At 40.2% G+C, this 12,298-nt stretch overlaps 1 protein-coding gene across 1 annotated transcript in view; it reads right to left on the bottom strand.

Annotated features, from left to right (window-relative positions):
- Positions 1-10,283: 10,283 nt before the first annotated feature.
- The window catches only part of EPRS1 (glutamyl-prolyl-tRNA synthetase 1), a 43,627-nt gene continuing 41,612 nt past the window's right edge, over positions 10,284-12,298 (bottom strand). The window contains exons 31-32 of the mRNA XM_075707349.1: positions 10,911-10,975; positions 10,284-10,638 (exon numbers count right to left, since the gene is read on the bottom strand). Coding sequence (XP_075563464.1) covers positions 10,488-10,638; positions 10,911-10,975 — 216 coding nt within the window. The 3' untranslated portion in view covers positions 10,284-10,487. The remainder of the gene's footprint in view (positions 10,639-10,910; positions 10,976-12,298) is intronic.

Below are 12,298 nucleotides of genomic sequence, written 5' to 3'. Positions count from 1 at the left end.
TACTATGAAATTGGTTCAAGGTTGAGAGTGAATGCGTTACCCAAAGTTCAGTGGTACTAATACTGCTGGAATCTAGGTTCAGAAGTTTTGATCTTACCTTTATGTTGTTGCATAAACCATTCAGGGATACTTTGCTTACTTTACTTATAGACTTAAAATTTTCATTTTGCACTTTTGATTTTGGCCAAAAGGTAGCCCAAAAACCTTTGCTTTTACTTGTTTTGATGCAAAATTTTCTCCTTGAAAACAATCAGGGAAAGTAAAATGTCCCATCCTGCCCCCCTCCCCTTAGATTACCTTCTGAGGTTTCTTTTAAGAGAACAAAGCATTAAAAAAAAAATGTTAAGAAAAATCAGTGAAGCACATTGCTAAATAGACTTTCACAGTCTCTTCCCATCTGTCTTGTCTTTGTTGAAGACTCTGGATTAGAGCTTCAGCTAATATAAGTTAACACAGGTCTGTTTACCTTTGGGGTAGCTGCTCAGAAAAGCTTTGGAAGAATTTGGTAAGGATTGTTTGGCACAGTATTAAACTAAAGAAGACCTTCAGAAAAGATATCTGTTCAGTCTTAGTTATCTTATAAACACTGAAACTTACTTTGAGATTCTCCCTTGGCCTTTTTATTCTCTTTCAGAGGACTACCTCCAGTAATGCTGTAGAAATCAAAGCCGGAAAATCTAAATATTTGGTTAGAGTGGGCTTTGGTTACCTGCATGCCAACACACTAACACCTCTGGGATTTATGGAAATAAGTGCATAAGGCATACATCCCTTCATTTATATGTACTATGTTGGCACGCATTTAGGAGTTGGATGCCACAGTGCGCTACACAGGCAGCATAGATCCCTGAGGACGTACTGTGTGAATGAAGCAACTGTTGGTAAACTCCTGTGCTGCGCATTCAGCAATCATCTGTCTATGAACGCAGTCACGGGATGAATTGGCATGAAGTGTTTACTGAAGGGTTGGTGCTTTCGGGGAAAAATAGTATTAACCTGGTGAAGATGTACTTAAAAGAGGGGTAAAATAGAGGTAGCAATGCTGATCTTGAGGAAAAGCTTTCAGGCTTTTCAAGTGTGAAAAGCACAGTAAACCAGAGCTTTGTCATTACAGGTGTTACAGCCAGGGTTCCTTCCCATTCCTTAGAAAGGTCCCAAAACCATCGGACTGGCATAGTCTGGCACCCTTTCAGCAGTACATTTGAGAGAGAAACCTGTTCAGACCAGGGAACTTATTTTTCCCTTCTTAAATGCAGGTGAATTAAGTGATCATGAAATTCTTCACACGGACGGCCTAAGAAACTGAAATCCTCTGTTCTGGATCTCTAATACCCAGACCACTTTTGTTTCCTGCAGTATAAATTGCTGGGTCTGTTGAATCGAAGAGTGCTGCTAAAAATACTATTGCTTTTCAACACCTGCACACTTCTGCTCACCAGGTCTCCACCGGGAAGGTCTATGGCATTAAGGTAAAGGTCAAGCAGCCACTTATCCACTTATTTTGGCTTATAAATATTCGCACTTCCCCTGGGATCAGTATGTTTGCAACAATAGACGTGAAAATTGAGTTCAGAATATTACAGCAGCAAAGCCTTCACAAGTCACCCAGCCAGCTAAAGCTGGTACCTCTCCTCGTCTCACTTAGTTCACACACATATACCCCCAACTCTCTCCTACTTACAAAAGCCTGGAAAAAGAGATATGCCTCCCAGCAAGCCTCAGAATAAACAAACGCACTCTGCATAAGGTCCAGGAGGAGAAAGAAGGTATGTTTTCCACTTATGTGACTGCTGGCTTACATGCCACCTCTTACCTGGGAGGCAGGCTGCTGGTGCACAGTGAGATAGGAGAATCAAGACCCAACAGTGTTACCACATAAAAAGCTCAAGCAAATGCCTGCTAAATTGTACCTACCAGAATATAAAAGCAAGCCACTTGGCTGCTAACACAGAACATGTTTTATTTAATGAGTTGTGAACTGTGTGAAGACCATGAGGTCTCTCACGAGAAGATGAGGGCTGTTTCTCACCGCCTCAGCCATTTTATGGGTGGCTCAGTACCACACGGGTTGGGCTAGGCGACATCTTCATTTCCTGCCTCCACCCCACCTCCCCATACAGATCACAGGACGGCAGGACAAATGTTTTATCCACGTTAAATCTTTGTTCATTTTTCTCAAGACAAACAACAGAGAAGTACTATAATCAGACTAATGTGGTGCTTTTCAAACTGTGGTCCCCCTACCAGTTTAAAACTGTTTATAAATGAGCAGAAGAGACAATTACACTGAACTACACAAACAAAAGTAAGCTGATCTCTGTGTGCAGTAAAACAGGCTTCTGTATTTTTATGACTGACTATAAAGGATATGGCCAATATTAAAATTGTCTGGTATTTATTATAACAGCCTGAGGGGTTGGTTTTTTTTTTTTCAGCTGCTTATTACTTTGCCATATTCTTCATTTTTGTGCCAAAACTTTCTGTGTAGGATACAAGATGTCAAAATTGTCAGAAAACTGACTAAAGCTGTTCTGTCATTTCCAACAGCAACAGCAAGAAAAACATTTTGTGAATGTTAACTTTTGGCAAAAGCTTATTAGGGAAGCTTTAATATTTCTATGTTTTAACAAGGATTTCCTGGATTTTAAGTCAAAGGAATAACTAGTCTGTGCTGCCCTCCACACCACTATGGGCAGTCTAGCTGGCCTAAGTACCTCTACACAGCAGTTCCTTTAGAAAGCATAGAAATATTTTATACCTGTAATAGGTGCTTTGGGCTGGCATCAAAAGAAAGAACAGGGGCACGTCTTCCCTGTACTCTTGCTGACCTCTTCTTTTAGGGCTAATGTAGTGTGGGGAACTAGGCTGCCTGAATTAAGTGCAAAGATGGACCTAGAGGGGCAGAGTTGAACCTGGTGGGAAGAGATGGGCGCTTAGAGTTGGCAGAGGGGACAGACAGGAATTTGAACAACAAGCTAGAGAGAGAAGCAAAGGGGGAAGGCAGTAGATGAGGACTTAGGGCGTTGGACGCAGAGCAAAAGGGTAGCAAGAACCAGAAAAAAAAGAGAGGGAGGAGGGACAGAACAGTCAGGAGTGAGAGGCAAAACAAACGCAGCTGATGGGTAGAGGGAAATTGGGTCTGCCTGGGTAAGCAGCAATGGCAGCTCGAAAAAACCCACTTACACTTGCTCAACAAGAATATTTGTACTAAGATGAGAACCAGAGCCATGGAGGTTGCAATGAGCTAATGAGCAGTACAGAAGCAGAACAAGGGAAAAGGACAGGACGAAGAGCTGGGTTGGCACCTGTGAATGCCACCCTCTGTCTCCACTGGATCTCAGACCTGGCTAGCAACGCGCATTGTAGGCATGGCTCGCCCTGCCCCTGCTGCTGGCAACACTCAGGAAACCCAACAGCTAATTTTTCCATCCCTGACAGTAGACCATGCAGCAGGTGAATGAGATAAACTGTTGGCTGTTGCGATTAATTGTGGCACTAATACATGTGGAAGAATTTGCTTCAGTGGATTTAGTTGTTCCCACTGCCCTCAGCACCCACAATACACCAGATGACCGAACCACTCTGTTTTTTGCTTTGTATTTTTCAAAGCGATGCAAACAATCACGTACAAGAGAAAAGAGAGCTGTTTAAATCCATTCCCTCCTTGGGGAACAGAGATTTGAAGGCAGCTCTCCCACTTCCCAGGAAAGCCTCAGAGGTAGAGGGTTACTCTACAAACCTTTACCCGCCAGCAAACCATCACCAGTGTCACCAAGGGTATTCCTGTGGACAGCTGGATTGCAGCAGCAGGATTCAGAGACCACCTGCATCCACTTGAATTCCTGCTAGTGGTGCTGATGCACTAGAAAATTTGCCTAGACTTCCATCTCCAATAAAGAGTATCTTTTCCTCATACACAGGATGACAAGAGAGAGATGGAATCCCTCTTTTTTCATGTTTTTTTAATATATACATAAAATATATATAAAGCATATAAATACACTTTTCAGAGTACAGATATTTGGGGAATAACAATTCTTTTAAAAGAAATGTAATAAAAAACCCACTCAGGTTGAATATAGAGAGAATTAGAGGGAAAAAAATGTGAAATTTTACCTAAGTGAGAATTACAAAATAAAGGTCAGAAGAATGGAGAATTCCCCATACAGTATAAAATAGCACTGTCTTGCCTGTGGGCATTACCACAAGCAGAGAAGATTCACCATACCAGAAATAGAGAGGCAAAACTACTGACAAATCTACTACTGTGTTTATGGGATGGTACAAAATTAATCCCTGGCTTATGCAGCTGAAATTCAGTTGAAAGCAAAGTGGAGTTGCCAGGTATTTGGACGTGAGTCTGTCGGATGGAGAGGGGTGGCTGTGCTGTCCCAGAGAGTTCTTAGGAGCAGGATCCTGGAAATTCAGTGAAAATGGCATTTACCTACACAGCTGCCATTAATTTAATTCCCTAATTGCCTGACACTCTCCACCTTTGGTTTTAAGTGCTTATGTGTTCCTCCTCCCTGACTTCACCCCGAGACACAATTTTCTGCTAGGATGAAACCAAGAAGCCGTTGCAAATGGAGACTAAGACTTTGTCAGGAATTGCTGACAGTTCCTAACATAAAAGCCCATTAAATCCCCCTGCTAATTATGTATCACCACAACTTTTGTTTAAAAGCAGATTAAATTTTAAACAAATTTTCAAATCTTAAATGTCTGTTTCCTATCCCAACTGAAGTATTCCTATTTTTAAGAAATAAGTTTGTGTGTGTGTGTATGTAGAGAGAGAGAGCACACATGTACCTTATGTCAAATAAAGTGAGATATTTTCTGCAGGTATAAAAAACAAGCCCCCATCCCTCCTCCCAAATGTAGAAATCTGAAAAATCCTATGCTAAGGAAAAAAACCCCAAACTGAAAGGCTAAACCTCTGTGCGCTCAACAGATCCTCCTGCAAAAGATTTATGTAGGGAGTATCACTGTTTCTCCCCTGCCCCTCTCTAAAGCACAGGTTAACAAATATCAGCAAGAATACTTCAGCTCTGTATTCACAGGTTTTTCAGTCAACTGTTTTGAGAATATTTGAATGCTGTCTTCTACCCCCAAATCAAGGAAGGCTGAGACTCTCCTTTTGCCCTTACCTGTCCTTTTGTCTCGTACAAGCTGTGAACACTTCTCAAAAGATAACCATGTCCTAGACAAAAATTACAGCAGAATTACTAAAGCATGGAGAGTTACTGATTGTGGATGATTGGTATTTCAGGATTAGGTATTTCCTAATAAGTATCTCCTTAGGGTGGTAGTACACTTTGTGCTGTGTTTGGCCAGCCAGTGGATTAGGGAGGAAATTTCTCGTGTAAATCACTGTACTCTTTAGAAAGTCACTGCGTACACTACTTAAACTTTATTTACTGAGAAACACATGTGGTGATGGGTTCAGACATAAAAATCCATTACCCTTGTAAAAAAAGGATTAAGAAATCTGCAACGTTTTACTTGCCCATCTCAGAGAAGCAGTAAACACTCTAGAAAAGTCATCAAGCAGAAGCGTAGAGGACTGAGGACGTTGAGCAACTGCGTTAGGTTATTTACCTGTTTCGGTGTCTCCTTGGGGTGCACGGCAGTAACAGCAGTCCATGAAGATAACATAGTTGAACACATTGAAGAACAGACCTGCAATCCCGACAATTAGGACAAGCAGTGCTTTCTCAGTCTTCTGAGGATTGATAAACCTCTTGATTGCCTCAACGAAGATGCTAAACATCAGAGCGGTGGCAAAAACAGAGTTGCCAAAAGCTCCCAGCACATCTGCCCGGCTGAAGCCAAAAGTGTTAGCCTTGTGCCATCTGATGCGACTGAACCTAACACCGAACAAACCGATGATCATGGAGATCAAGTGAGAGAGAACAGCAAAGGCATCTGAAGCTAAGGAAAGAGAATTGCCAACGTAGGCTACTGAGATCTCAACAGCAAAAAGCACAAGGCTCACCACGCACATGAGGATGAGCCTGCTGCTCCTGCCCGAGTAGCGGCCCATTTCTCGTGCTCTCTTCCCCTCACTCTGGGGTCCTGCAAGACAGAGGTGTGCGAGAAGCAACTCTCTGCCTGTGCTTATGCCCTTTACCTGTCAGCGCTGCTCACATGTGGGAGCCACTTTTATAGGAAGCAGTAAAGCAATAAATCAGTTTAAAGGGCAGTTTAGCAAGATTCGTCATGTGAAGGCAGCCTGAAGGCTCCAGTCCTGTAGAGATTCCACCCTCAGGCGGCTTTTTTTTCTACAAAACCAAAAATAAACCAAGGGAGAGTACTGGGAGCACCAGCACTTGTTACTCTACCCAACAGCACTGTCCTAAAAAACTGAGTAAGGCCCAGACAGGAGAGCATAAGAAGGTGGCTCAGAATTTTAAGCAGTTAGAGAAGGCATTTCTTTTGCATAAAACTTTCCTCCGATATCCGTTTCGGTCATTTCTGTTGCCAGTAACTTTAGTACTGAGAAAATACTACATGCCTGTGGAAGAAGACATTTTGAATCCATGTTGGGTTGACATTACTTTTAAGAACATGGTAAACGTGAACTGCCTGCGAGGGTAGTTGAACATGTCCCTAGAGCAAGTTTTAAAGACAACTGAATTGATCTTCCATTTTAGCAACATAGAGTTATCAGCTGCTTGCACTTTTGGCACGTTTTAACATTGCCCAGGGATATGGAGCAAAGTTGGAGGCCATTGTCTAAATATGTGACCAGTAGACGCAGGAGCTGAGCTTTAACAATAAACTCAAAGCACAACGTTTATTTCCCATTTAGAAAACCCTGCCTATCTCAAAATCCCAAAGTAATCCTCATAACACTTGCAAGGAAAAGTCAGATTTGGGGAAAGCACAACCAGAAGTTAAGGGGGAAATAAGAGCTGCAGAAGTCCTGGCTTGTACTTGGTGCCATTTCTGGAACACAGTAAGAACCTGAAGCAGTAACTTTTTTTTTTTTTTTTTTTGTCACTCACTGCAGTACCTGTTGATGTCTTGAGTGTATGCCTAGGAGTTTATACACACTCACAAACCCCCGTGAAGGCAACCTAGCTGCTAATAGTACACTAGGCAATATGGATGATACGACCAGGTGCCTTCCTTGAAAAGTTTCTAAGTTTATGATCCAGTTTTTGTTTGAAATGCCCATCTGTGTACCTGTATACACACAGTTAGTTACAAGATAAAACGGAAGGAAATTACATGCAGTACAGCCATAGAGAGATAAGATACTAATACTGATAACCTGAGCTGGCCAACTATCCCTGCTGGCTTTAGCCTTCCCAAGGTGAATTAACTTTAGGTCAAAAACACAAACACCTACCCCCAATTTCATTTATTTTTTTGCTCACAGGGTTTCAACAGCCAAAATATTTATGTTTAAAGTCCAGTCTGTTAGAAGCCTTGCCTGCCAACAGTTGTAATTTTTAACATTCTGTCATTTGTTTACGCACACACTGCAGCTGCAGCTCTTCAGAGTTCCCTACCACCACCACCACCACCGCCGCCTGAACACCACTAACCCTGGTGGGGTGAATTAGTGGAACTAACTACAACGTTGAAACTGGTAATTGCTCTTTTTCCTCTTCATCCTCTCCGTCCTGTGTTACTACTTCTATCCCAACTATTTCTATAGTATTTTCTTCCTTCTTGTATTAATGTTCAACTACTTATTTTATTATCTGAACTACAGAGCATGAAAAGTGAGAATTTTTTTTTCAAGAGTTATTCTCCTTTCAGTGGAAACAGACCAAAGTCAAACTTCAGAGCTCTCAAGTCCTGCCTTACACAAGGTTTTGATTACCAAAACATGAGCTTGAGCTACATGAAGCATTCCCTTTGCAGCAGAGCTAAAATGCTCATGTGCTCTATTTTGTCAATAAGGAGCAGCACCACCTTAAGGCAGTTCCACCACATCCCACCTTACTATGCTATTTAACCCAGATTTATCAGTATACAAGTAGAAGAACTAAGGAACACTAAGATTTGCAGTTCTAGTATAAACACAAAGCAGGATCATTTAATCAACTGTAGTGTGTTACTCTGATTCATATAGTTATTTTCCAAGAGACAATTTATTAAGATTTTGAAAGGTTTTTTATACCAGTATAATTAAGAGTATGGATGTTTCTGTAATGCATTACAGATAGCTCAGATTGTGCTTCTGGTGGAAGGATACTTGAGATGGACATCTCTCTCCCAAGCAGGCATTAGCTTCTCCTCTGTGGAAGATCACCACAGAGATCTGCAGGTGAGTCATCCACATTCCATACACTTTAATCCCTACTGTGATCAGGAAGAAACATACTGGGGAAAAGAATTAAAACAAACAAACAAACAAACAAAAGGGCTGGGCTTCCTTGAAACCTTTGGCTTCAAACAAACTCATTGGTAGGTTGAGAGCAACTAATTCCTAAGAACAGTGTTGTCAACATTTACTCATTAAACTGGTCAACTGGTTGAAGGTTGGCTGTTTTTTCAAACTGGTAAGGCTGCAGCAGTATTAGAGACTACATTTAGTTTTGCCTTTCCTTTGTTCTGTCTTATTAACAGCTTCCTCATCTCATTTTTAGAATACCAGTGTTGCAGAGTGTTTTGATGGGAGCTGAAAGTGCTTATCTATTCTTAATAATCTGTTTTGCTCCGTCAGAAAATCTTGGCACTCTCCTGTCTCTCATGCCCGAGGACGTTGAAGCTGCTGGTTACTGCCTCCCCTTCCCTGAGAGTGCTGCAGCAGGCAATACCTCTGAAGGCCAGTCTTAGTTACCCACCATTTGAGGCTGGGAAAACATCACCCTGGTATTACTACTTACACTCTTTCTCAAAGTGTAATTCCAGTCAGTGTTAGAGACAGCATACCAGGATAGAAAGACCTGAAGGCCACTCTTCTGGTATGTCAACTGAAAACAAAAGATGAATGCATGTACTGATGTATCATTCCCCAAATCCTTTGCTCATTACTACCCCTGAGACTTTGCCTATATGGTGAGAAAATACCTAGACAGATGAATGTGAGACAGAGGATTTCAAGATGCAACTGAAGCAAACCCTTCAGGACTAATCATCATCCAAGAAATATTACAGAGAATTTCCAAGTGCTCAAGCATTCTGGGCAAGCTGATCTGAAATATTTAATAATTTTTGCACTTTTCTCTGAAAAGCTGGTGTACTATGACAAGGTGCATGATCCTAAACTGGACAGACTACTGGTTCAATTTAATATTCAAAATTTTGACTAGGAAGACTGACCACAGGAATCTGGGCAAAAGCAAACATTTTGCATGCTTTTTGAAAAGCAGAGAAATGTGAAGATTGGGAATAGCACTGCAAGTCTCCTGTATGCTTAAGACTTTTAGACTATTGATGTCACATAAAAATAGGGTTTTGGAAACAGGCAGCCATGTAGTATTGTCAGAGGAAGAGTTTGGGGAGGAGCTTACTGGTCCAAATTTTTAATTGCCAAGTTTTCATTCAATTCTTTTCAGGGAAAAGGGTTTATGTAGATGGCCTTCAAACATACAGGAGAAACAAGGAACAAATTAAGCATGTGCCATCCAAAAGTTATTTTGTGCCAGGACTATCTCATATTTTTTAAGTCAACCCTATGTTCAGAGTGGAAGTAATATTTAAAAAAAAAAAAATTCATAGCCTGCAACATCCAGCCTTCTCTGCTAAAGCAACACATAGTAAGTGGAGGAAAAGCAAAAGGGGTTTATGGAATATGTTACAGGTATAACCACAGCCTAAGATCTTTAGCACTGAAAATACCTCTCTTCAGATTGCCTTTGCATTACTCATTGCAGTATCACTGTGAGACAGCTACAAAATGCTAGTTTATAAGAGAAGCAGGGATTTGCAAAATATCTGCAAGAAATGGCATTCACCTGCATCTTGCTAACAATGTGGCATTTAATCCAAGATAGCCTTTCAAACTTGTTTTACGATGGGGTGAAAATACTCCTTGAAACACCTGGCTCCAGAAGTTTTCAAAGAGGGTAGAATTTACCACACCTACAAGTTAGCAGCAAGTCTGTACTGAAAATTGAAAAATTTGAAGGCAAAATTAAAAGCAGATGTTTTATCTATAAAGTTTATGTCGGCACACTAAACTGTACTGTAGAGCATTTATGACATTCTCTCAGTGTACAAGAAAATATATGCATCAAAATGGAAGAGAGACATGAGCAAAGAATACCTATCCTCCCCACTGAGCAACACAGAAAAAACAACAAAAGCATATTACAGCTCACAATACATGTTTATTATTAGAGATGTTTACAGAAAAGTCTGTGAATTACTGCTAGCCTAAGACTGACAATTGGGGGGGGTATGGTTTATGGCTTTGTTTTTTTGAATCATTTAAAAAGTCGCGAAACTAATTAAGTTTGGGGGCTTTTTCAGTCTTATTAAAAAAAGTTCAATTCACAGATAAAGGAGAAGGTGCTTTCACTAGTAATTTAGTAGCTACGACCAAATAGGGTGTAAAACTTTGCAGGGTTTTTGCCGCACACACATCTTGCCCCACACTGTAGTTCACAGAGAGGCTGAAAAGGTATGCAGAGGCTTTTTGCTCCCATGGAAGGGGCGCCAGGCTCAAGATCTTGATCCCTGAAATAAAAACATATTAATAAATAAATACTTTTATTTAAAAATAAAGGTGCAATAAAGTGTATTATACATAAAATCTCAAAACTACACAAATGAGTCTGAAAGTTTCAGAACTAAGGGAGTAAATATATTGAATTATGCAGGACAGCAAGAGTCAAGGGGGAGGATTATACATCAGTGTTATACCTGGAGACATCTTATATTCCTGTTTTATACTCAAAACACTTTGATTTTGATCTTGGTAGATACTCTCCAGTTCAGTTATATTTTACCTGGCAGTGGTCTTCTTGATCCAATCCTCACACTCAATTTCCCCACAAAAAGGGATCTGTACAATCTGAAGGGAGGGAGGAGGGGGAGGGGAGAGAAAAAAACCCCACAGTTATACATCTAGAAAAATCATCCTTGTCTCTGGATTCCTAAACCTTAAGATCTCATATACACTCAAAGCCAAGAAAGTTCTGATTGCTACAATTAAATTTTAATAGCTCTTTCTCATCAGAGAAATAGATAAGCGGAGTCATCTCTCCATAGTGCAGCATGGAAAAACCTACACAAACCCAAAGCAGCATTTAAATCAAGTCAGGGTGTTGATTTTATTTATTTTTTTAAAAACCCAATATATCTTCCTTCTGTGGTAAGTATAAATACTGTTTTCTCCTGAAATACTCTGTTTTTCAGGAAAAGTTTAAATCTTTCAAACTGCAGAACAAATGCTTGCTTACATACTGCAAGATAGTGCTTTCCTAATGAAGTTTCATCTTAATTCTGTTACTATGAATTTTCGTATTTTCTCAATAAGACAAGGACATACACATTTTAAGAAAACAGAATCGCCAAGAGCACATTTTTCTTGGGGGCAGGGGGAAGTGGTGTGTATGTTCCTGCTGTTTTCTTCAGTTAGCTGAAGAAAACTGAGAAAGTAGTTGAAATGATACTCACATACACTCTTCTCAGTACTACTCTTAGCTATTGTAGCAAATCTCTATTCCCAATATTCTTTATATTCCATTTTATTGGTTTTTTTCACGTTTAATGGACTTTCACAGTGAAAATTCTGTTTACTACTAAAAAGTAGGATTACTGTTAAAAAGACACCCCCTACACATATTTGAACACTCATGTGATCCTTATATCTGAGGGCAACAACAGCTACTAAATTCAGCCTTCACACACATTTTAATTCTATCCAAAACATGAATAAGGTTTGCTGATCTGTGGCTTGCTTTCACCAAATTTACATTCTTAGTGCAAAATTCTCAGTTTGCCTTGAACTGGAACACATCTTTATTAGACTTCACTTTATAGCTTCACTTTCTTGCAACTGAAAAAAGGAACTATTACTACTCTCCTGTTCCCTGCATTAATCTTTTGTTAGTTAAATGAAACTTTGTTTAAATACCTATGCAATTATTCTTGGAGTTTCAAGTAAACTTTGCATGCAACTTAAAAGAACACAGAAGCAGTCTGCATTTTTAAAGAGCTAATAGTCTACACTGCAATTATACTAAGGGGAAAACAGCAACAGGACCTAAGCAGGAGTACTTCAGCTTACAGATTTTCTTCTTACACAGTAGTCAGTGCTAACACAGTGTAATTTCAAGAAATTACAGAATACATATGCTATAAAATTTTGTCCATACAACATATATAGGTAGAG

This window comes from Pelecanus crispus, chromosome 3 (genome assembly GCF_030463565.1).
Source record: "Pelecanus crispus isolate bPelCri1 chromosome 3, bPelCri1.pri, whole genome shotgun sequence".
Taxonomy (NCBI): Eukaryota; Metazoa; Chordata; class Aves; order Pelecaniformes; family Pelecanidae; genus Pelecanus; species Pelecanus crispus.
Note: the sequence above shows the minus strand (reverse complement) of the source record. Positions and strands in the feature narration are given on the sequence as shown.